We start from the raw sequence: 26,580 nt of genomic DNA on the forward strand, positions 1-26,580 counted from the left end.
GCCCTATGAAGAAAGGCTGAAGGACTTGGATCTGTTCTCATTGGAGAGAAGGAGGCTAAGAGGGGATTTAATAGAGACATACAAGATGATCAGAAGATAGGGTGGACAGTGAGAGTCTTTTTCCGAGGATGACTTCAGTTTGTACAAGGGGGCACAGCTACAAATTGAGGGATGATAGACTTAAGACAGATGTCAGAGGCAGGTTTTTTACTCAGAGAGTGGTAAGGGCGTAGAACGCCCTGCCTGCCAATGTAGTTAACTCAGCCACATTCGGGGCTGAGTTAAGCATATGGATGATGATGGGAGAGTGTAGGGAGAGGGGCTTAGATTGGTTCAGGGGTCAGTGCAGCATCGAGGGCCGAAGGGCCTGTTCTGTGCTGTACTGTTCTATGTTCCTGAGTAATTCAAGAATCGCTGTCTCATGCAAAGTATGCAAGTTTTTAAAGGAGGAATCTATATTTATCTTTTATGAGTCACTGAAGAAATTAGTTTTTCATCATTATTACCAAAGCCTCCAACATAACAAGAGAAATTTGTTATAAAAAATGAAATAAATGTTTGGCATTTTGTCATTAATTCAAAAATGGATACATTGCATTAATGAGATAGATTTACCTACACTGTTTTCCTGCAGATACCATTATAAAGCAATTTAAAATAGTGCCTAACTAGACATGAGACTGAAATAAATAACTGCCTTGACTACTCAATTAATCTGCTAATATTAGCAATGACTGCTCCAATACACTGATAATATTTACTCATTAAAATTACATCTAAACTTTGAAGTCAGATTTAATAGAATTGCTGGACATTATTCTGCCATGACTTTAGCATTGTACATCTACCAGCCCTTCAGGAAAACATCTTTCTAGTCCATTTTATTGGTTATTAAGATCATAATTGGCATTGGAGATGAAATATATTATGGAATAAAGTCTTAGTGCGACAAGTGCTTACTAAAATTTATCAAGAAGAAATATTATGAAACTCACACAGTCAGAACATTCTGCCTCTTAATAAAACTTACTTATTATGAAAATAATAAATGTATTGATAGATTCACTTGATTTATGAACCTAATCTGGAACTGACAAAGTGAATATTGCTCAAATATACTGACTACATTGATTGTCCAATATACTTTGCAGTCCTTGTGTCATACCTATTAAATTGTAAAAAAAAACTATTAGAATTTTTTGATGATAACACAAAACTGACAATTAAATGTTTTCTAACATAATGGAGAAATTCACGTGATTGAGCTAAAATAGAAGCAGCAGCAGCAGTACCGGTGCCTCAGGCAGTTTCACATGTAATGGGGTTATATTAGGACGTTTACTGAGTGAAAAGACTTCAATCTTGAAACTGTAATTAAAATTATATGTATACTTCTAACTTGAATCTGAAGTTATATGAAACAGATTGCTTGAACCAAACAATGTTACATTACTGTACTAATATTCCGTGCTGCCACCAGGTCACCAACAATCCACCAATACTAATATTTTCAAGCTTAAGCAACAGTGGCCATTAAGGTAACGTTAATTCGTGAAATTTGCAACTGCCAGAGATTTAAATAGATAGTAATAATGTGATCATTAACATCCAATTGTTTACTTCAAGGACAGCTGTAGAACAGTGTACAGTCCTTAGAAATTAACATAATTATCAAATAAGTTTGATGTGTCAGTGGGTTAGTTCTGCTTAGCTAGTTTCATGAGTCATATCCAAAAGAATCCAGCCCTTTCACTAGGTTCTCTGAATTACCCTAAAGTTTTCAAACAAATGTTTATTTATCTAAAATATTTGAAACAGTGTTAAGACTAAACAAATGTTTAAAATAAACATGAATAAATAAAATCCCAGTCCGTCTTCTTGCATAATGTCTGCCATAATTAATTCTGCTGGCTCTTGTCTTTACATAGGAAAGAACACACTATTTGCATTTTTCAAGGTCAGAACTTACACATTGGGATTTCTTTGTTTGAGTTGCTACTGTTGGAGAGTACAGTAAAGCGTGAGTCAAATTGCAATCTTCTTCAACAACAGTGCCTTAATTGTTTCTGAAGATAATTCTATGCTGATTTTTTGTTCCCATTCAAGGAATACTTGTGACCTCTCTGCAATAATTTAATTCCAACTTGACAACTGTTTTATGTTATGTATTTAGTCATTCTAAAATAAATTGAGATGCTTCACAGTAATTTAAAGCATGATGGAGAGAAAGGACTTTCATTCCATGTCAATGGATTCAATCCAAGGACACAATGCTGGCCTGCTTTTGTATATCCTTTCAAAAAAAAACTATTAACACTAATTTTTGCATCAATGACAATATGGTAAAGTATTCATAATATACCCTATATTAACTCCTACACTTTATTTACAACACCAGCAAAGATTAGTTGACACGTGGTGCATGTACAAAATACAGAACAATTTACGCAAAGGTCTGGCCACAAAACATTCCATTCTACAATTACTGAGAAGTGAACTTTATCTTGCCAACTTTGCCCATTCTCCTAGACGGTACATATTTGCTGGTATGGTTTCATTGTTCCTGGCAGCCCTCCAACATATCCCAATATTTTAAGTATATGCTAGACTATGAATGTGAGGATATTAAAACATAAAAGAGAATTATAACCAAATCAAATTATATCCTCATCATTGGTCCAGACACATATGCTTGTTGCCCAGGGTTTTACTGGATTGTGATCATGAACCTAGCTGAATTGCTTAACTCCTAATTCTACATAGGCCACCATTTTACTTAATTGTTCCTTCAGTCTCTTACCAGCCCTTGCTCAAACAGTTCTTTCTCCTTTGCTGTCCAGCGTGCTGGCCAAGAACTGCTTGTTGTTCCAGGAGTCCTAAAATAGAAATTGAAGCTATGATGTGAACTAAATTCAGCTTTAAACAGTTTAAAAAAAACAAGTTATTTTTAGTAACACAAGAAGCATGGCAAAGCAAATTTATAAAAGTGTACGTAGTACAGTTCTTGACAATCTTGCAAACAGTAAATACTGTTCTTAGTTTAGAAACAAATTATATATGAAACTTCTTTCATGTTGACAAATAATGCCAAAATAAATAATTATATGTCCGATCGCCATCCAACCTCTTTCAAATTCTCATATGTTCCCCAATTCTGATTTTAAAAATGTGTTTTAATTCTGCCTTGAAATATTGTGCTTTTATACTGTGAGTTACACCCTTTAGTTAATAACTGTTACGCTATCACCAACATATTAAAATAAGCATTATGTATGGCATATTTCAACTTGGGTCATTTATAATAAAGCAATTTAATGAGTTCAGAACTGCAAACTTAGATTAACTATGTTCTGGTAAAGCTTTATTACGTATAAAATTGACAGGTAATAAAAGTAATTTTAAAAATGTCAGGATAATACACCTAAAATACAGCCAATTGCTACACCCTTCAGGGCAACTTCTAATTGCCACATTTTCCTATAATGCCATTATTCACACTATAATTTCTTATGTGCGTACAAAATAGAGAACTCACCTGAGCAAACTTGCCACAATCAATTTACATAGTGTGACAGCGACCAGGAGAATTTGTGTATTGTCTAAGAAACACATTAATATTTTATTTTAAGCCATTTTTATTTGTTCAGATAAGTTAATGTTTAATTTGGTTTTAAACTTTAGGGTGTACCTCTGATTTTTTTTTTAAAACAATCACATTTCAGGGTTTCCTTCCCATGTACTTGGATGGAAATAGTGTGTCTCCTGGTCAATGTCCAGCTTTGTACCTTTCCCAGCTGCCTACGCTTCCAATGAATCTGAGTTTGCTGCAGTTTCCCAATCCTTGGAAACTCCAGGTCTGTTTTCAACTGCTAACCATCTCAGTTTTTAATTCTGTTAATCGCTCTAGCCTGCTGCCCCCTTCCATTGGCCTTTGTTGCTGCGGCTTTATGCTTATGCCGTACCGCAATATTATTCCCTTTGAAACCCACAGTCAGAATCTAGGTATTAGTTTTTGTCTCTCTTAGTTAATTGCTCTGAGTCATTAACGTAATTTTTATAACTGTATTTTTAAGGAGATATGTAAATAAGAAACTGGTTGCAAAATAGAATATTTAATGCTGTTCACAAGATCCATGTTATTATGGAGAATTAATTCCACTGTTTATGAGAAAGCAAAATAATCATGTTTTCAAATTATTCTAATTCATGAATTCTGTGAAGAAAAATGAATAATTCCTGCAAATTTAATGTAACATTTTAAAAAATTTAGTTTCCTGCACTGTAGCAGTAAATCATAAGTTAGAAAACATTTTAGGGCATAAAACATAAAAGGCTGGGAAAACTCAGCAGCTTTGCAGCATCTATAAAGAGAGAAATAGAATTAACATTTCAAGTCTGATATGACTCTTCCTTAGAACTGGTTGGTTAACAATGTTTTCAGTTTATTGAGAAAACAGCAAAGTATTATTTCTTTAGCTCGTTAGTATAAGCTGAAATACTAACAGCTTTGATAATTCACTAAAGTAAAATGCAACTGTATTTTCAAAATTCTCAGATGGTATAAAAAGGGCCTGGCATTCCACAAATAGTGCAGGAGTATTACATTCAGGTTAGCTGTTTCTCATACATGATTGATACATTGAGCATGGCACTTTCCCATTAATCTGAAACAAAAATGTAAACAATTCAGGTTCAGTCTTCTGTCCTCAGCTCATAGTTCTACGAAAGTCTTTAAATTATGCAACACAATTGAGTCCCATTTGACTTAATTGACATTTAATGCTGCCTCTTTTCTAACCATAGGTCCTCTTATCAAAAAAAATTGCAGAGATAAAAGGCAAATCTTAAAATCAGTGGCATTCAAACCTCAATCTTTGAGTTCCCATCAAAACTGGTGCTTGAAACTGAAGCAAATGTGTTAAAAATATTGCAAAACAAGAATCATATTTCATTTTGTTTAATGGTAAGTCAACAGTACTCAAAATTACAATTACATAAGAGATAACAAGGTGTAGAGCTGAATGAACACAGCAGGCCAAGCAGCATTAGAGGAGGAGGAAGACTGACGTTTCGGGCCTAGACTCTTCTTCATAAAATACACAAGGTTTGTTTTTCTGATTTTCTTGACTCTAATGTAATTTTGTTCCTGAGTAAATCAGGTCTGGTATTGCTGCATTTATGTATGACCATAAATCTGCCAATATACAGTTCTAGTGACCATTATAATGGAGGGATTGAGTCAGATTAAGGTCAATGGACATGAAGTTGTTAAATGTTCAATACTAAATACCCTGCATTACCCTAAATTACTCAACACTGCAGTGTAACTGGGGAGCATGGCTCCCCGAAGGCTCTGCTGAAATTTAGCCAAATTAATCACTCGAGGCAACTAAGCACAGCAGTAGATGTTTATTTGTTTTGGTTGGAATTACTGCAATACTTCATGGTTTCTGAAGAATGTCAATTCAATGGCACAATAGCAAGCAGTGAGACAGGTACCAGTACGTGGTGGATTGTTTTCCTATGTTTATAAATCTATCAAGTGATATGCAAAGACCGGTTTATTTTTACAGGAAGACAAACATGACCAATTTAAACTAAAAAAATGTTACTTTATTTATTCAGTACTACTGTTATACGTCTTTAAAGACAAGTCAAATTTTCATTTACGTAGCATCTATCATGACCCCAGGACATCCCAAAGCATTTCACAGCCAACGAAATATTTTTGAACTGATGTTGTAATTAAGGAAACGCGGCAGTCAATTTGAATGCAGCAAGCTTCCACAAACAGGAATGTGCAAACAACCAGATAATCTGCTCTCGTTATTGGAATTGAGACACAACATCAGTCAGAACACTGGGGGTAACTTCAATACCCTCCTTCAAAGTAGTTTTTTTTAAGGTGACCTGAGTGCAAACACTGAAATGAGACAATATTTCTTCAGCCAGAGAGTGGTGGGCTTGTGGAATTCATTGCCGCAGAGTGCAGTGGAGGCTGGGACGTTGGATGCCTTCAAGGCAGAGATCGACAAATTCTTGATCTCAAAAGGAATCAAGGGCTACGGGGAGAGTGCAGGGAAGTGGTGTTGAAATGCCCTTCAGCCATGATTTAAATGGTGGAGTGGACTTGATGGGCCGAATGGCCTTACTCCCACTCCTATATCTTATGGTCTTGGCACCCAAATACAGCCTCGTCCCATACAGTTTACTCCCTCAGCACTGCAAATGGAGAATCAAAACTGTGGGGTGCAGCTAATAACAGTAAAGTTAAATTGGTGCAAATAAATGTCCAATATATCCACAAAACATGTCTATGTCCATTGAAATGCTGAAGACAAAATTATATAACTAAATAGGGAAACACTTGCAGCTCAGAAACAAAAAATTAATTCATTAATTGCACTGGTTGAACTTGGCTGTAATTAGTTACGATCCACTAATAACTTCAATGCACACAGTCACATAAGAAGCTAATGTTTCTGGAAAGGAAGACTGGTAACAAAAGTCTATTAGCTTGACATAACTAACAGGCAAGATGCTCAAGGGAATCATTAAGGATATAACACACGACAATTAACATAGAAAACTTTGCTTCTAGGAATGGATATCTTATCCTACCAACTTAACTGGACTTTTTGAAGTAACCAGGTTGGTAAACGAAGGATATCGTGTACCTTTTAGAAAGCTTTTGATGACAGGCTTCTTTCCAAATAGGGTGGTGTGGAATTAATATTAATCTAAAAGCCTGCAGACAGACAGTGGTCTTAAAAGGATCTATTTGGAGGTTGGTTACCAGTGGTATCCCACAAGACACGTTAGAATTACGTACCACTTTAATTCATAATCCAGCTGCAAGTGTTTTAGGAATGACCAATAACCTTGCAGACAATGCCTGTGAAAATTAGGACTGTAGGAAATCTGCTGAGTAGAATTACTTCTACTGGAGACTGGACCAGTATTCACCAAACAGTTCAATTATGCACATGGACAGTTCAAATGCTAAGCTCCAAGGGAAAGGGAGAGCAAGAAGGAATTGAGGTAATAAATGGGACTGGAGAAAGATGAGGAGAAAGGAGAAATTAGAAGATGGAGAAAAGGAAAGCGGAGGAATATAAGAGACAGATGAGAATTAAAATTATTCTAACTTCACTCCTTCTGTTCTGAAGCACTACTATATTTGCCGTTTCCTCTTCAGCTCCATTAATCATTTCTCCTTACCTTTGATTGGCTACTAATGTATTAAAAATAGTGCACACCTGCTTGCATTTCCTGTTAAATTCCCAATGGTCAATACATCAGAAAGCATGATTTTTTTAAAAACTGAGAATGGAATTAAACCCGTTGTCCCATGTCTATTCATCCCCAGGCATGGATTTAGCTTTTCCTTTTAAGTACAGTGCCCGTCTACAGTGTCTTGAGAGATAAAAAAAAGTATCTCCAATAATGTGTTTCAAAGGATTCTGGGTAATTCAAATGGAAGACAGGAGACAACTGTGGCTTTGGAGCATTGGAGCTGACTTCTTCGAACTCTAGGCACAGAAATTACAGTTTTATAAGCTGTTGCATTGTTTTGGAAATTTTTGTGGTGGTGGGGGCGATTAAAACAATGGCAGTTTCAAAAAGGAGGAAGTAAGTTAAAGGCAGTGACCACATGGTGGGGAGTGAATCAAAAGAGAAAGAAACCCACATTGCTGTCGGATCCAGCAGTTAACCTTTACAGCTACTGTCTCTGCAGTTTGATTTTTAAGTATCTCTGGACATTGGAGTTTGTCTAAGAAAAATAAACAAACAGCAAAATTCACAGCTGATCTTGGAGAAACCTGTGTGGGGAGATCAAAGCAGGGGAGCAGCTATGGAGCTAGTTTTCTGTTAAATCTGTAATTGTGAGTAGTGTGGGTTCTTTTTGGTTATACGTTTTTATTGAGATCTGTCTCTTGATTAAACCTTAAAAATATAAAATATAGGTACTAAGTTAGCTTGGAGCAATGTTTTTATAGCAGTAAGATTGTGCTATTTTCTGGGTCTATAGATTGTTACGATGAGAAGATGGCCTTTCGTAGAGTGATGTGCTCTTCCTGTTGCATGGAGATTAGGGAGAGTACCCATGTTACCGATGATTATGTCTGCAGGATGTTTATCGGATCGCATAAATCGGTTGAAATGGCAGTTAGAGGCAATGAGAAATTGACAGGAGTTGGGGGTGTGATGGATGACAATTGCAGGAAGGGAGATAAACTGAAGATACAGTCAGGTATAACGAGAGATAATGGGAACTGCAGATGCTGGAGAATTCCAAGATAATAAAATGTGAGGCTGGATGAACACAGCAGGCCAAGCAGCATCTCAGGAGCACAAAAGCTGACGTTTCGGGCCTAGACCCTTCATCAGATACAGTCAGGTAGATGGGTTTCCTCCAGGAAATGTAGATGAGGGAGGCAGGTCGTGCAGACGTTTCCTGTGGCTATCCCCATCTCAAACAAGTATGCTGTTTTGGAAAACGTAGGGGGTGATGGACACTCCTGGGAATGTAGCACTGACAGCCACATTTCTGGCACTAAGACTGGGTCTACTGTAGTGAGGGGTTCAGCAGGTTCCAAGCGATCGATTATGAGAGGGGACTCTCCAATCTGAGGCACAGAGATGTTTTGTGGACAACAGAGGGACATCAGAACGGTGCGCTATCTCCCTGGTGCCAGGATCCAGGATTTCTTGGAGAGGGTGCAGAATATTCTTAAAGGGGAGAGGGACCAGTAGGAGGTTGTTGTACACATTGGAACTAACAACATATAAAGAGATAAGAATGAGGCTCCGAGGAGAGAATATAGGAAGTTAGTCAGGAATTTAAAAATTGAGGTCCTTGAGGGTAGTAATATCTGGATTACTCCTGGTGCCACAAACTAGTGTGGGTAGGAATAGGAGGAGACAGCAGATGAATACTTGGCAGAGGAGCTGGTGCAAGGTAGAAGGATTCATATTTTTGATCATTGGAATCTCTTCTGATGTACAGAGAGCTGTATAAGAAGAACAGATTGTACCTGTATTGGAAAGAGACTAATATACTGGCAGGGAGATTTGCTAGAACTGCTTGGGAGAAGTTAAACTAGGAGGGGGTGGGGGTGCAAGTGGGACCCAGGGAGACAGTGAGGGCCGAAGGCAGTCTGAGATTGATACAGTTGCGAAAAGGAGTAAGTCAAACAGTCAGGGTAGGTAGGAATAAAGCAACGAACGAGATAGGATTGATAAATTAAACTGTACTTATTTCAATGCAGGCGGCCTAACATGGAAGCCAGATGAACTGAGGGCATGGTTGAGAACATGGGACTGAGATATCATAGCAAATACAGAGCTCAGGGATGGACAGGACTAATAGCTTCATGTTCCAAGGTATAGATGCTAACAGAGAGGGGAGTAAGAGAGGCGGGGAGTAGTGTTTCTGATTAAGGATATCATTATTGCTGTTCTTAGAGAGGATATTCCTGGGAATACATCCAGGGAAGTTATTTGGGTGGAGCTGAGAAATAAGAAAAGATGGTCACTGCATTGGAATTGTACTACAGACCCCTACAGGCAGCGGGAAACAAATTTGAAAGGAGGTCTCAGTTATCTGTGAGAATGATAGGGTGGCTGTAGTAGGGGACTTCTGTTTTCCAAACACAGACTGGGTCTACCAATAGTGTTTGGGGCTTGGATAGAGGAACTTGTTAAGTGTCCACAAGGAAACTTTCTGATTTAGTACGTGGATGTATCCACTAGGGAAGATGCAGAACTTGACCTTTTCTTGGGAAATAAGACAGGGCAGGTGACTGAGGTTCAGTGGGGGAGCACTTTGGGGCCAGTGACTGTAACTCTATTAGTTTTAAAATAGTGATGGAAAAGGATTGACCAGATCTAAAAGTTAAAGTTCTAAATTGGAGGAAGGCCAATTTTGATGGTATTAGGCAAGATCTTTCAAAAGTTGATTGGGAGTGGATGTTCACAGGAGAGGGATGAGTGGAAAGCTGGAAGCATTCAAAATTGAGATACCCAGAGTCCAGAGACAGTATGCTCCTGTGAGGGTGAAGGCCATCGCTGACAGGCGTAGGGATTTCTGGATGATGACAGAAATTGAGATTTTTTTCAAGGGCAAAAAGGGGACATGAAATAATCTTGACAAAAAGTTAAGGAGTATCCAAAGAAATTCTACAAATACATTCAGGACAAAAAGGTAATTAGGGAGAAAATAAGGCCCCTTAAAGATCAGTAAGGCCACCTACATGTGGAACCGCAGGAGATGGATGAACATACTAAATGAGTATTTTGCATCAGTGTTTACTGTGGAGAAGGATATGGAAGATAGAGAACATGGGGAAATAAATAGTGACATCTTGAAAAATGTCTGTATTATAAAAGGTGGTGATGTTGGATGTCTTATAACCTCTAAAGGTGGATAAATCCCCAGCAACTGATCAGGTGTACCCTAGAACTCTACGGGAAGCACGTGAAGAGATTGCTGGAGCCCTTGCTGAGATATCATTGATAGCCACCGGTGAGATGCCGGACAACTGGTCGTTGGCTAACGTGTGTCACTATTTAAGAAAGGTGGTAAGGAAAAAACCAGGGAGCTATTGACCAGTGAGCCTGACATCGGGGGTGGGCAAGTTGTTGGAGGGAATCCTGAGGGACAGGATTTATAAGTATTTGGAAAGGGATGGACCTGTATCAAACCCCAGGTTATTGAGAGAGGCAAAAGAGGAAATTGTTGGGGTCTTGACCAAGAAATTTATATCCTCTCTAGTCACTGGAGAGGTCCCAGAGGACTGGGAAGCAGCTAATGTTATCCCTGTGTTCAACAAGGGAAATAGGAATAATCCAGGAAACTACAGACCCATAAGTCTGACTTTGGTGGTTGGGAAGATATTGGAGAGAATTCTTAGGGATTGGAGTTATGCACATTTGGAAAAGCATAACCTAATTAAGGACAGTCAGCATGGCTTTGTGCAGGGCAAGTCATGTCTTAGTAACTTGGTTGAATTTTTCGAGGAGGTGACAAGGGTGATCAACGAGGGTAGAGCAGCGGATGTTGTCTACATGGATTTTAGTAAGGCTTTCGACAAGGTCTGTCATGGTAGGCTCACCCAGAAGATCAGGATGCATGGGATCCACGGTGATTTGGCTGCATGGAGTCACAATTGGCTTGCCCATAGAAGACAGGAGGATAGTGGTGGAAGGTTGTTTTTCAGGTTAGAGGTCCATGACTAGTGGTGTTACACAGGGATCCGTATTGAGACCTCTACTGTTTGCAATGTACATAAATGACTTGGATGAAAATGTAGATGGGCTGATCAGTAAGTTTATAAATGAAACAACGATCAGTAGAGCTGTGGAGAGTGTGGAGGGTTGCCAAAGGATACAGTGGGATATACATCAGTTGCAGATAATGGGTTGAGAAATGGCAGATGGCGTTTAATCCAGATAAGTATGAGGTGTTGCACTTTTGGAGATCAATTGTTAAGCAAAAATGGCAAGATCCTGAATAGCATTGATGTACAGAAGGACCTTGGGGTTAAAGTCCATAGCTCCCTGAAACTGGCCACGCATCTAGATCGGGTGGTAATGAAGGTGTGCGGCATGCTTGCCTTTATTGTTCAGGGAATTGAGGACAAGAGTCAGGATGTCATGTTGCAGCTTTATCAGATTTTGGTTAGGCCACACTTATGAGTATTGTGTTCAATTCTGGTTGCCACATTACAAGCAGGATGTGGAGGCTTTGGAGTGGGTACAAAAGAGGATGTTAGATAATAAAATGTGAGGCTGGATGAACACAGCAGGCCCAGCAGCATCTCAGGAGCACAAAAGCTGATGTTTCGGGCCTAGACCCTTCATCAGAGAGGCTCCTGAGATGCTGCGGGGCCTGCTGTGTTCATCTAGCCTCACATTTTATTATCTTGGATTCTCCAGCATCTGCAGTTCCCATTATCACCTTTACCAGGATGCTGCCTGGATTAGAGGCTAGAAAAACTCAGGTTGTTTTCTCAAGTAGTGCAGGCTGAGGGGAGGCTTGATAGAAATCTATAAAGTTATGAGATGCATAGATAGGATTGACAGTCAGAATCTTTCTCCCAGAGTTGTAATATCTAATACTCGTGGGCATGCATTTAAGGTTCGAGGAGGAACAGCTTGAAGGAGGCAGGAGGGGCATTTTTTTTACAGAGTGCGTTAGGACTCTGGAATGCACATGAATATGCAACGAATGGAAGGATAGGGATCAATGGCAGGCCGAAGGGATTAGCTTCATTTGGTGCTCTGTACAACGTGGGTCAAAGGGCCCGTTCCTGTGCTGAACAGTTCTATGATTAAGGATAGTCTATACGCCTTTGTGCACAGTGAATCGTGTCTCACTAGTTTGATTGAGTTCTTTGAAGAACTGACAAAGACGATTGATGAGGGCAGAGTGGTAGATGCGATCTATGCAGACTTCAGTAAGGTGTTCAATAAGGTTCTTCATGGTAGACTGGTTAGCAAGTTTAGATCATATGGAATACAGGGAGAACTGGCAATTTAGGTACAGAACTGGGTCAAAGGTAGAAGACAGAAGATAGTGGTGGACAGTTACTTTTCAGGCTGGAGGCCAGTGGTGCGCCACAAGCATCGGGGCTGGGTCCATTGCTTCTCGCCATTTATATCAATGATTTGGACATGAACATAGGAAGTATAGTCAGTAAGTTTGCAGACTGGAGGTGTAGTGGAAGCGAAGAAGGTAATCAGAGTACAAGGGAATCTTGATTAGGTGGGCCAGTGAGCCAGGGAGCACTAGATGGAGGTTAATTTAAATGAACATGAGGTGTTGTGTTTTGGAAAGGCAGATCAGGGCAGGACTTATACACTTAATGGTAAGGTTTTAGGGAGTGTTGCTGAATAAAGAGACCAGGGAGTGCAATTTCATAGTTCCTTGAAAGTGGAGTCTCAAGAATATAAGGTTAATGAAGTAGGCATTTGGTACGTTTGCCTTTATTGAGTCAGTGCATTGAGTATGGGAGGTGGGAGATCATGTTGTGGCTGCACTGGACATTGGTTCGGCCACTTTTGAAATATTGCCTTCAATTCTGGTCTCCCTCCTATAGGAAGGATGTTGTGAAACTAGAAAGGGTTCAGAAAAAATTTACAAGAATGGTGCTAGCGTTGAAAGGTTTGAGCATAAGGGAGAGACTGAATAGGCTTGGGGCTATTTTCCCTGGAGTGTCAGAAGCTGAGGGGTGACCTTACAGAGGGGCATATGTCGGGTCAATAGGCAAGGTCTTTTCCCCAGGGTGGGTGAATCCAAAACTACAGGGCGTGGGTTTAAGGTGACAAGGAAAAGATGTACAAAGGGCCTGAGGGGCAACGTTTTCAAGTAGAGGGTATTGCGTGTATGGAAGTAAGTTGCCAGAGGAAGTTGTGGAGGCTGGTATAATTACAACATTTAAAGGGTATCTGGATGGGTATATGAATAGGAAGGGTTTAAGAGGGATACGGACCAAAGACTGGCAAATGGGACTAGATTTATAAAGGATATCCGGTCGGCATGGACAAGTTGGACAGAAGGGATTATTTCTCTGTTCTACATCTCTATGACTCTAAATGAGACAGAACCCTTAGTGGAAATACTTGCACACATGGATAAAATTTTTTAAGATAAGGATTTGAGAATTAGTGCTTCAGGATCACAGAATAGCACAGCACAGACGGCTGTCATTTGGTCTGTTAAGTTTGCACTGAAGCAGCTAGTTTCACTTCCTTGCTTTTTCTCCATCTCATTTTTTCTTTCTTGACATACTCATCCAATTTCCTCTGAAGGACCACCATTTAATCTGCATCCACTCAGTCCAACAGTAGACCCCAAATTCTAACCACTTGTTCACTAGTTGCATTGTTTTTCATGATGTTGCCTCTGCTTCCTTTGCCAATCAGTTTTGAGTGTCTGGTTATCAACCCTTCAGCCAGTGGAAACACCATGTATCCATTTATCTAAGCTCTTCAAAAATTTGCATCAAATCTCCCCTCTTGGTTTTCTCTACTCAAGGGGGAACAATCCCAGATTACTCCAGAGTTATCCTGAGAGTAATTCTTGGAAATCTCTTCTGTGCCTTTCTGGAGAGATGATGGCCCAGTAGCATCATTACTAACCAATTAATCTAGAGATCCAGGTAATGTTCTGGGGACCAGGTTCAAAAATCAGGAATTAAGAATCTAATGAGAACCATGAAGCCATTGTTGGTTGCCAGAAAAACCTATCTGGTCACTAATATACTTTAGGGAAGGGAACTGCTATCCTTACTTAGTCTGGCCTACGTGTGACTCCGGACCCACAGCAATGTGGTTGATCCTTAACTCCCCCTGATTAATTAGGGACTGACAATAAATGCTGGCCTAGCCAGTGATGCCCATATCCCGTGAATGAATAAAAAGAAACCAATGCTCCTTTTGTCTTCCTGAAGTGTACCCAGAATTTGCATGAAGAAAATAAATTCTATTAAAAATATAGATATATGAATGAACATATTTAACACAGTACACCAGCAGATTTTTTAAAAATACATCACAAATCAATTTGCCTTGGAGAAAACAGTGTTTTTAAATAAATATTTAAGTACAGCAAATTATACATACCGGCTTTTCACAGCTTTCTTCTGACGAATACTGTGGTAAAAATAGGAGTAAAGGTCAATGTGTAAAAACAGAAAATAAAGAGAATTTTCAGCAAGAAAACAAAGCTGTAAATTAGTATCCTCATGAGTACGTAGCTAGTATTTCTTTACTAAGCAATATTTACAAACTTATAAACATAGGAATTAGGAGGAGTAGGCTGTTTGGTTCCTCAAGTCTCCTTCACCATTCAATAAGATTTTTGTTGATCTAAATGTGGTCTCAGCTGCACAACCCAGCCTACCTCCAATAACTTGTGACTCTCCTGTTAGACTAGAATCTATTTACCTCTACTTTGAAATACTTCGCCTCCACTGCTCTACGGAAAAGAGTCTCAAAGACCCTCCGAGGGAAAAAAAATAATTTTCTCAGGCTTGTCCTAAGTAGAAGACTCCATAATTTTAAACTAATTCTAATCAATCCCTTAAGTAGAAATATCTTCGCAGTATTTACCCTGTCAAGTCCTCTCACCATTATATAGGTTCTGAAAAGATCACCTCTAAAGTTCAATGGATGGATTCTCTTAGAGGATAACCTGTCCCCAGAACCTGCTATCAGACAAGTGAACATTCTTTGAATTGCTTATAATGTATTTCTGACCTTTATTTTAAATAAGGAGGCCAAATCTGTACATAATACTCAATTGCACAGCAATGTTTTTAAAAATGTTGATATGTTTTACATCAAAATCCTTAAATGTTACTGCTCATAATTTAATAGGTCTCCTCCTCCCATCCCTCAAGCACTTAAACCAACTATGCTGAGGTGAGGGAAAGTATTTCCAAATTATTTCCTTTTGATGCAGATGGTCTTCACTCAGCACCTTTCATGGGTTACGTAGCTTAGATCAGGAACTCAAAGTGTTCACATCTACAAACTCAATATGTGGCTTTTAAATTTTGACAGTTTGCCATTTTGCTGTCTAGACAAATGCTAATCCTAAACTGTAACCATAAGTATTTCACCCCACTAGAAGTATTTAAACTAAGTATGCACCCATATAAGGTTGGTAGAGGTGAGAATAAAGCAGCTCCTACTCAGCCTTTAAATTATTTAACTGCTAACAGTTCCTTAATTACAAGGTTGTTGTATAAGTACTCAAGTTTTGCCACTCAGTGACATATATCAGTTGAATATATAAGAATTTTCGCCTTTAATTAAACAGTGACCTTTACAGAACATGTTGGCCATTTGATGCTGTTGCCTACATCCAATGATCAATTTCTTAATAAACATTCCGCTGCACAATTCTGAACATTCTAGTATTTACACTAGCGACAGAACAATTTTAGCTTAGGAGAAAATGTTCAATCACAGAAACCAGCTGTGAGTGTCAATTAAATGATTTACTAGCACACAAAAAGGATTTGAGCCTTTCTGTATTAGTACCGTGAAAAGCATTTTTCTTAACAATCGGTCACAAAGTCCATTTTCAACCTTGCATTAAAATCTTACATAAATTAGGCTGTTACTCTCATCCCATAAAATTTGAACAAAGAAAACAATTTCAATAAAATATCAAATGTATTTTTGACATAAGTTGCCAATGAGCTAATAAGCCACATAGCATTAGTAGCATATAATATGCAGAGTTAAGTGATCCACAACCAATGAATCAGATCAAAGTTCTTCAGTTCTGGCACAATTGCAAATGGTGGTGGTCAATTAAATAACTGATAAGAGGAACAGGCTCCAGAAATATCCCCAGAATCAAATGATGTGTGATCCCAGCAATTCAGTGAAGAGGACAAGGGTGAAGCATCTACACCCATCTTCAGTCAGAAACGTCAAGTGGATGATCCACAGAGATCTCCTTTAGGGAAACCCAACTTCACATACGACAGCCTTCTACAAATTCAATTCACTCCACTAGAAATCAAGAAAAGGCTGAAGGCACTGACTATTTCACTATTTTCCTAACCAATCCGTGCAGAGGTGTTGTTGCGTACCTCTGAAACAGGTGAGACTTGAACCCAGTTCTCCTGGCTCAGAGGGAGGGTCATACCACTGCACCAGAAGACCCTTAGCTCCTCAAAGTGGTGTCCTAGGCCCAACCATTTTCAAATGCTTTATCAACAATTACCTTCCTTCCGTCATGAGGTCAGAGGTGGGGATATTTACTGATGATTACACAATGTCTAGTGCCATAAGGTTCTTAAGCAGATTCATAGCTCGGATTGCGGATGTTGTGGTTGGTTCGCTCACTGAGCTGACAAAGTGTGGAGCTGGAAGAGCACAGCAGACCAAACAGCATCTTAGGCTTGGTGAGTGCACCAACCACAACATCCATAATCCGAGCTACAAATCTGCTTAAGAACCTTTTGGTACTAGACATTGTGTAATCATCAGTGAATATCCCCACCTCTGAACTCATGACGAAAGGAAGGTAATTGATGATAAAGCATTTGAAAATGGTTGGGCCGAGGACACCACTTTGAGCTCTGAAGATGCTGCTTGGCTTGCTGTGCTCATCCAGCTCCACACTTTGTTATCTCAGATTCTCTAGCATCTGCAGTTCCCATTATCTCTCACTCACCGAGCTGGTTCGTTAGTTCACAAACATTTCATTATCCTATTGGGTAACATTATCAATGCAGTATCTGATGAAGCGCTGTTGTGTTTTCCCACCTGGTGTTTAAACTCTGGGGTTATTTGGATTGGATTACCTCACGTCAGTTTCTCCTTCGCAGTGGTGTATATATAGGGTCGAGTTCTATGTGTTTATTGAAAGCCTTCTTAGTGGAGAACAAGGCCTCTAGGAATTTCCCAAGTGACACCATCTCCATAGACAACATGCTGAAGTTAATGGACCTATGCCTCACCACCCACTTTACCTTTAATGGCCAAATCTACGAACAGATTAATGATACATCCATGCGGGGTGACCTATCGAATAGCAGAAGCGGGGATACAGCGATTCAAAAGCATGGCCCTTCCGCAAATCTGATCCGAACTACAGATCCGATACGTGGACAACACTTTCATCATCATCAAATAGGCCAAACTAGAGGAGGCACACCAACTAATAAACAGCACTCTCACCGACATCAAGTTCGCCAGGGAAGAGGAAAAGGAGGAACAACTATCATTCCTGGACGTCATGGCAGAACGCAGGACCAATGGGGAATTCCTGATGAAGGGACACAGGAAAGCCACAAAGAATGACCAAGTGCTGAGTTGCAACATTTACCACCCCAACACCCACAAACATTATGCGAAAATACCATTTAAACGAGCGACAACACACTGTAGCAACCCGGTGCTATGCCAAAAAGAACAATACCCCCACTGTGTATTTAAGGTCAACAGATACTCGAACAGCTGGAACTGGCGATACCTAACACACAAACAACAGGGAGATACTGCACACACTAACAGATTCACCATGCTACCATACATCAAGAACATATCCAAGCTGACCATAAGACTCCTACGACCACTGGGCATCGGAATAAACCCAAGTCAACCCTACACCAACTGGTAACTCGAACCAAAGACCCCTTACCAACTATGGACAGAACCAATGTAATATATAAAATTTCATGCAAGGATTGCGACAAACATTACATTAGACATACAGAAGAAAATTGGCCACAAGAGTACGTGAACAGCAACTAGTAATAAAAAGACACGACCAATAATCACTCATCTCCATTCACACAGATAAGGAGAACCACCAGTTTGATTGGGATAACACCAGGATCCTAGGACAGGCCAAACAGAGACAAGCACAGCCATGCTAAATTGCCCATAGTGTTCAGGGGTGTGTCAGTTATAGGGGGATGGGTCTGGGTGGGATGCTTAAGGGGCGGTGTGGACTTGTTTGGCCGAAGGGCCTGTCTCCATGCTGTAGGGAATCTAATCTAATCTAATCCTAGAGGCCTGGTTCTCTACCAAGAAGGCCATCAATAAACACATAGAACTAGACTCTATGTATACACTACTGCAAAGGAAAAACCGAAATGAGGTAATCAAATCCAACGGACCCCAGAGTTTAAATACCAGGCGGGAAAACACGACAGCGATTCATCAGAGACTGCATTGATAATGTTAACTGATCGGGTAATGAAACATCTGTGAACTAACAAACGAGCCTGGCGAACAAACCAACCACAGTGTCTAATACCATTTATGACTCCAGATACTAAAGCAGAATGTGTGAAAAGCATTCAGATTTGGGCTTACTAGTCACAAGTAACATGATCAACACACAAGTGCGAGGCAACAGCCATCTCCAACAAAAGAATATCCGTCGCCCCTTAACATTCAGCGGCATTACCATTACCGAAATCCCCACTATAAACATCCTGGGATTACCATTTATTGGAAACTGAAATGGACAAGCCAAGTACGTGCTGTGCCAACAACAGCACATCAAAATTTTGGAATTTTGTGGAAGTAATTCATTTCCTGAGAACTCAAAGCCTGTCCACCGTCTACAAGGCAAATTCAGGAGTCGGGATGGTAATCTCTCCTGGGCTTCAGTAGATCCAACAACACTCAAGAAATTTGACCATTCCAGGATACAGCAGTCCACTTTATTGACCCCCATCCACTACCCTCAATGGCATTTATGACAGCAATGCATACCACTTAGACACTCCTGCAACAACTGATCTACTGGTTGACCAGGATAAAGCAAACAGTAGGGGTAAATAGGTGTTTTTCTGGTTGGCAGTCAGTGACTAGTGGTGTGCCTCGGGGATCAGTTTTGGGACCGCAATTGTTTACAATTTACATAGATGATTTGAAGTTGGGGACTAAGTGTGGTGTGTCAAAATTTGCAGATGACACTAAGGTGAGTGGTAGAGCAAAGTGTGCAGAAGACACTGAAAGTCTGCAGAGGGAAATAGATAGTCTCAGTGAGTGGGCAAAGGTCTGGCAGGTAGAGTACAATGTTGTTAAGTGTGAGGTCATCCTTTTTGGTAGGAATAACAGCAAGGTGGACTATGTTTTAAATGGTAAAAAATTGCATCATGCTGCTGCGCAGAGGGAGTTGGGTCTCCTTGTGCATGAATCGCTAAACGTGGGAATGCAGGTGCAGCAGGTAATTATAAAGGCAAATGGAATTTTGTCTGCAGTTGCTAGAGGGATGGAGTTTCAAAACAGGGAGGCTATGCTGCAGCTGTATAGTGTCCTGGTAAGGCCACACCTGGAGTACTGTGTGCAGTTTTGGTCTCCTTACTTGAGAAGAGAGATACTAGCACTGGAGGGGGTGCAGAGGAGATTCACTCGGTTGATTCCAGGCTTGAGAGGGTTGGATTATGAGGAGAGACTGAGTAGACTGGGATTATACTCTTTGGAATTCAGAAAAATGAGGGGAGGTCTTATAGAAACATATAAGATTATGCAGGGAATAGATAAGGTGGAGGTAGGGAGGTTGTTTCCGCTAGCAGGCGAAACTAAGACTAGAGGGCATCGCTTCAAAATAAAGGGAAGCAGATGTAGGACTGAGGTCAGGAGAAACTTCTTCACCAAAAACGTTGTGAATCTGTGGAATTCACTGCCCAGTGAAGCGGTTGAAGCTACTTCACTGAATGTTTTTAAGGCAAAGCTAGATAAATTTTTGAACAGTAAAGGAATTAAGGGTTATGGTGAGTGGGCGGGTAAGTAGAGCTGAGTCTCAAAAAGATCAGCCATGATCTTATTAAATGGCAGGGCAGGTTCGAGGGGCCGGATGGCCTACTCCTGCTCCTAGTTCTTATGTCTTTAGACAGCACCTTCTAAACCCATGGCACTAACACCTAGAAGGACAAGGGCACCAAATAAACGAGAACATCACAACCTGCAACATCTGCCAAGAGCTACACAGCAGTACCCTCACTATAACTGGGTTAAAATCTTGGAATTCTCTTCCTAACAGTGGTGTGGGTACACCCACACCACAAGGACTGCAGTAGTTCAAAAAGGCAATTCAGCGACACTTTCTATACTGATAGGTAATAATGCTGGTAGAGTTAGTGATACCCAAATCCCAGGTATTAATAACAAGAAAGGTACGTGGAGAAGAGCATAAAACCACAACTGCTGCAGGAAGAAAGCACAGAATACAAATTAAGAAATAGGAGAGGAATATATGTGTATGGTTGTGTTACTTGAAACTCAAAGTTACAAGGCACCTTGTCCTAAATTTGTTGGTCATTAGATTGTGCAACTTCAGTTAGTGTCCGTACCAAAGATTTGACAGCAATAGCTTAAATCTAAAAAGAATCCTAAGCAATAGCTTGACAGAAAAACAAACTCAAACCCTAAAAAGGATACAAGGATAACAGAGGAAAAATATTTGTATTCGATTATGTTTTTCCTCCACAGTAAATTGGCAAAATGGCATACTGCACTTGAGAACAAATGCAGAAAACAATCTAACATGGATATCTGCTCATAATACGTTATAGTGCAAAGATTTCACTCAACCATTTCTCTTTCTACGAATGTCAAAGGCAAGGCCATTCCTGTGGTTGGTTGCATACTACTCTTTTGCAGCCAAGATTTAACAGTTGGCAACAATAGCAAACTTTTTTTTAGACTGGATCAACTTGACCAAAAACTTTGGCAAAGTGCACCACGTTTATCAGTGATGCTTTTGGTTTCTATTGACATTAAGATTCACCCCTCAGAAGGCAGTAAGTATAATGCAGAAGTGGGTTGTGAACTGGCAAGGTTAGAAAGAAAGTTAACCACTGGATTTTTCCAGTGAATACTCAGCACACGAGAGTTCAAAGAGCACGAGTAGCACTTTTTGTTGGAAGACAACCAATGATAAAAGAAAAAAATTCAGATTGAAGCAATGTAAATGAATAAATAAATCATTTTGGTAGGAACAACAAAAACAGGAAATACTATACAAAAGGCTCTCTGATGAAGGGTCTAGGCCCGAAACGTCAGCTTTTGTGCTCCTGAGATGCTGCTTGGCCTGCTGTGTTCATCCAGCCTCACATTTTGTTGTCTTGGATACTATACAAAAGGTACAATTTTAAAAAGGGTTCAGGAGCCCACAGCCCTTGGGGTATATATGCTCAAATCACTGAAGGCAGCAGGGCAGGTTAAGAAAGTGGTAACAGAGATCTTGAGGCACAGAATACAAAAATAAGGAAGATAAAATAAACGTGCATAAAACATTAACAAAAACAGAAGATGCTGGAAAAGCTCAACAGATCTGGCAGCATCTGTGAAGAGAAATCAGAGATAATGTTTTGGGTCCGGTGACCCTTCTTCAGAACTGGTTCAAAGGAATGGTCACTGGACCCACAACGTTAACACTGATTTCTCTTCATAGATGCGGCCAGATGTGCTGAGCTTTTCCAGAAACTTTTGTTTTTGTTTCTGATTTATAGTATCTGTCATTTTTTTTTTCAGTTTTTATTCTGCATAAAACATTATTTTACCCTCAACTGCACAATCATTGGCATCACACTTTAGGGAGAATGTGATAGCTTTAGAGAAGTTGCAGAAAAGATTTGAGAAGGTTTCCAGAGATGAAGAACTTCTGTCACCCAATAAATTGGGAGAAATGAAGCTGTGAAGAAGTGAAGAGATTAAAAGGAGATGTTCAAAACATCAAGGGTCTGGAGAGAGTAGATTTCTATTGGTAGAAAGATCAGAAGCCAATTTAAAGCAACTAGTAAAAGAGCAATAGCAGCATGAGACAAAACTTTCTTGCACTGGGGCTGGTTAAGATCTAGAACGGCCTTACAGGACTGATAAGCACCTGATTAAAAATTTACCTTAAAAAATTCTCTGCTGAGCTACAGAAAAGGGAAAATTAGCAGTAAGTGACTTTGCCTTGCAGAGAGCTGACATGGGCATAGGCTGGAATAGCTTCCTTTTGTGTTATAATTATTTCAATTTTCTAGATTTTCCTTTCATTAATACATAAAGAGACCACTGAATGTTTCAACATTCTGCGAAGCAAGAATTTAGTTGACATTATGTAAATTATACTAACTAGTAATACACTTAACATTCACACATTTGTGAAAACGATACAATAGGTTCTAGAGTTCATGTTTCATGTCATCTTTCTTTCCTTTCTGTCTTGCCTGGAAGTACTGCTTTTTGTGGAGTTGGGTACATTCCACTACCTCACTATAATAACTATTATTCAATTATAAATGATAACAGTTAATATGGGCATGTTATTTGATTGCAGAAAGTTCACAATCAAGTTGGATCCTGGGCACGTTTAAACTTAAAACATTACAAGCTAATCTTGAGCAATGCTCCCTTCTGAAGCACAATCACTCTAGCGAAGTGGTGGATGTGAGAACAATTACAACATTTATAAGGCATTTGAACAGGTACATGAATAGAAAGGTGTAGAGGGATATGGGTCAGGAGCAGGCAGTTGGGACTAGTTTAGTTTGGGATTATGTTTGGCATGGACTAGTTGGACCAAAGGGCCTGTTTCCATGCTGTATGACTAAGTCTCCGTGACTAGGGGGCACATTTTTAAGGTGAGGGGAGAAAGATTTAAAAAAAAGAGGCAAACCTTTTAGAGAGTGTGGTTCACATGTGGAATGAATCTCTTGAGGAAGTGGCGGATGTGGGTACAATTACAATGTTTAATAAACATTTGGGTAGATACATGAATGGGAAAGGCTTGGAGGGATATGAGCCAGGAGCAGGTAAGTGGGACTAGTTTAGTTTGGGATCATGTTCGGCAGGGAGTAGTTGGACTGAAAGGTCAACGTCCATGCTGTGTGACTCTATGATTCTACAACCTTAAGAAGCCAACACTTGCTGCAGATGTGGTCATTACAACTTGGAATATTGCGTGCAGTTCTGGTCGCCCCATTACAGGAAGGATGTGGAAGCACTGGAAAAAGTGCAGAGGAGATTTACCAGAATGTTGCCTGGTCTGGAGCAAAGGCCCTATGAAGAGAGGCTGAGGGACTTGGGTCTGTCGTCATTGGAGAGACGAAGGCTAAGAGGGGATTTAATAGAGGCATATAAGATGATCAGAGGACTAGGTAGGGTGGACAGTGAGAGTCTTTTTCCAAGGATGATGACTTCAGCTTGTACAAGGGGGCATAGCTACAAATTGAGGGATGATAGATTTAAGACAGATGTCAGAGGCAGGTTCTTTACTCGGAGAGTGCTAAGGACATGGAATGCTCTGCCTGCCAATGTAGTTAACTCAGCCACATTAGGGGCATTTAAACAGGCCTTGGATAAACAGATGGATGACGATGGGACAGTGTAGGGAGAGGGGCTTAGACTAGTTCACAGGTCAGCGCAACATCGAAGGCCGAAGGGCCTGTTCTGCGCTGTATTGTTCTATGCTCTATACTATAGGCTGAAGTGTATAAATTCTATATGTTATAGAACTCATTTGAGAGTAGTTAATTTATCACAGGACTGAGAATGAATCTGAAGTTTTGATTTGGAAAATGAGATTTTGGTTAACTCTCCAATGGATAAAAGCATCTGATCCAACAGGGATTATTTTATTTCATCTTAACCAACCTCAAATATAGGTATTTATTCATTCACAGAAGGAGGGCGTGACTGGCTGAGCCAGCATTTATTGCCCATCTCTAATTGTCCAGAGGGCAGTTACGAGTCACCATGTGTGCTGCATATCTGGAGACGCCATGTACGCCAGACCAGGTAAGGATGGTAGTTTCCTTCCCTAAAGGACATTATTGAACAAGATGGGTGTTTCAAACAATCAACAATGGATTCATGGTCGTTATTAGGCTCTTAATTGCAGATTGTTTTTATTGAATTCAAATTCCACCATCTGCCATGGCAGGATTTGAACCCTGGTCTTAAAAACATTACCTGAGTCTCTGGATTTACAAACTAGTGGCTAGGGCATTGCCTCCCCTTAAATTCGTCATGTGTATTAACTCAAATATATTTTCTGCTATTAATGCATTTTATTAGGCAACTTAAAAGAGACAGATTTAAAGTTCACTTAAAAGTAATACATTAACTGCTTTGAGGACGAATATTTATTCTTGTAATTATAATACAATATGTTTACAATACAACTCACCTTTTCACATGTATTTTCTCACTCTCTTGGTGATCAGGCCAGCTGTTTGGGCGATGCTTTTTCCCTGTCAGATAGTATCTAGCAAGTGCTTAAGGAACAGAAATAAACAAAAAATAATGAGGTACGCTATGAAGAAATACGACTTCAGGGTACAAAAGATTACAACTTGATCACAGACAAGCTGCATTCGTGAACCATTTTATCATTGAATAACTTTAATATTTGCTTCAATTTTGTAAGTGAATTCTTCATAGAGCTACCTTAATAAGAAACAAGAGTCTGCTAATGCCTCAATTGGAAGATCCTATGTTTAATTACAGGTCTGCAGTGATTTGGCCAATCCTATTCAGAAGTGGGGAGAGGATATGAACTTATCAGGGTAAGCAAGAGAAAGTGCCCCACCTCCAGGTGCTCCACTTGGACTGTTTTTCAGCAAGTATGGTTGCACAGATTTGGGTCTGGCTACAATGCTCCTCGATGTGAAATTGACAAGAACACTTACTAGCCAGACTTACATTATAGGAATCAACACCTGAGTAAAGTAATGCTGGACAGCAGTGTCTAGGGAACCATATGCCAGGAATCAACCTCCTCAGGAAAGGGAGGAAAAAGAAAGCTGTCATGTAGACAGTTTTTCAGTGCAGCAGGTTGATGATAATGGGATAAACCTATCGAATGAAATATGGACACAAGAAAGATGGGGAATTGCTCAGAAGTAATTAATTCAGTGGTACAGGCCTCAAAGATACAAAGATCATACCTAAGATTGAGATCAGAAGAATGGTCATGGAGATGCAAAGTTGAAATTAAGGGATGAAATTAAGTAAGAATCAAAGTAAAGAAAACCAAGAAATACTGAGTTTAGACAGTTCAAATTTCTCAGGATTAGGAGTCATTAAACATAAAGGCAAAGTTAAGAAAGATAAAGTCTGAAACTGGGACTTTCATTGCATTAAAAGAAAAAGATTTTCTATCACCATAGCTACATCTAACTCCAGTGACATGAATCTCTACAGTAACACTGCCAACAAAAAGGATACTCTTCCTCCTGTAACATCTTCTCAATAGCGGCTCTGTTCTCTTCACTAAGAGAGCTATCCAGAGTCCAGGACTGTAAAAAGAAAGAACAATGAAAATGCAAAAAAATTAAAATTTATTCTTCAATAAACAACAAATGACTTGAAAATGTATTTCTTTGTTGTTTCTGAGTGCTAGATCTGAAGAAATGAGAGTCTACAATTTTCGACAATAGGAGAATAACAACAGGCAGTCGACACATTGCAAATGCATTCCATTCTTGAGTCGTTTGCATTTCAATGGAAATGCAAGTTGTAACATAATGCAGGACAGTATAAGTCACCACGCACAAGCACAGGAAATGTCTACAGGTTAGATCTTTAAAATTAAGCCCTTATCTGGGAGCGTATTTGTAACTATTAATGTTTGTAAGCCAGACATTCGTAAATTGGGAACCCCCTGTACACGCTATACTAGTTTAATAGTTGTAAAACAATCCAGGAAGTTCTGAGATCATAAAATGCGCTATTACATACACATTAATTCTTACTGCTTTATATATTTCACGCTGTATTCGCCACTTTCCCAGTGCATAAAAAGATTAATTTATGACGATAATTTGCATATATTGGGTTTGTTCTTCATTAAGATGTGCTCAATTTTAGATACCTATAATAATGACCGTACTTTCCCCATAGGCTGTAAATAATAAGTAATTTATTTGGCTGTCTCAGTAACCACGAAACAGCAGACACATATTCTGCCGGAAAGTCTTTGATCATTGAGTGGTTATAAAGGGGCAAGCAAATTTTTTTTTGCAACAAGGAAGCCAACAAAGATAACCAGTAAAATACTTACTGAGCTGAAGAAGCTGCAGATGCTAGAGATCGGATAGAAGG

General features: G+C 39.6%; 1 protein-coding gene across 1 annotated transcript in view; it reads right to left on the bottom strand.

The window, feature by feature from the left end:
* The window catches only part of mysm1 (Myb-like, SWIRM and MPN domains 1), a 93,724-nt gene that overhangs the window by 57,921 nt on the left and 9,223 nt on the right, over window positions 1-26,580 (bottom strand). The window contains exons 3-6 of the mRNA XM_048539296.2: window positions 25,705-25,775; window positions 24,665-24,742; window positions 14,629-14,658; window positions 2,801-2,876 (exon numbers count right to left, since the gene is read on the bottom strand). Coding sequence (XP_048395253.1) covers window positions 2,801-2,876; window positions 14,629-14,658; window positions 24,665-24,742; window positions 25,705-25,775 — 255 coding nt within the window. The remainder of the gene's footprint in view (window positions 1-2,800; window positions 2,877-14,628; window positions 14,659-24,664; window positions 24,743-25,704; window positions 25,776-26,580) is intronic.

This window comes from Stegostoma tigrinum, chromosome 8, assembly GCF_030684315.1.
Source record: "Stegostoma tigrinum isolate sSteTig4 chromosome 8, sSteTig4.hap1, whole genome shotgun sequence".
Taxonomy (NCBI): Eukaryota; Metazoa; Chordata; class Chondrichthyes; order Orectolobiformes; family Stegostomatidae; genus Stegostoma; species Stegostoma tigrinum.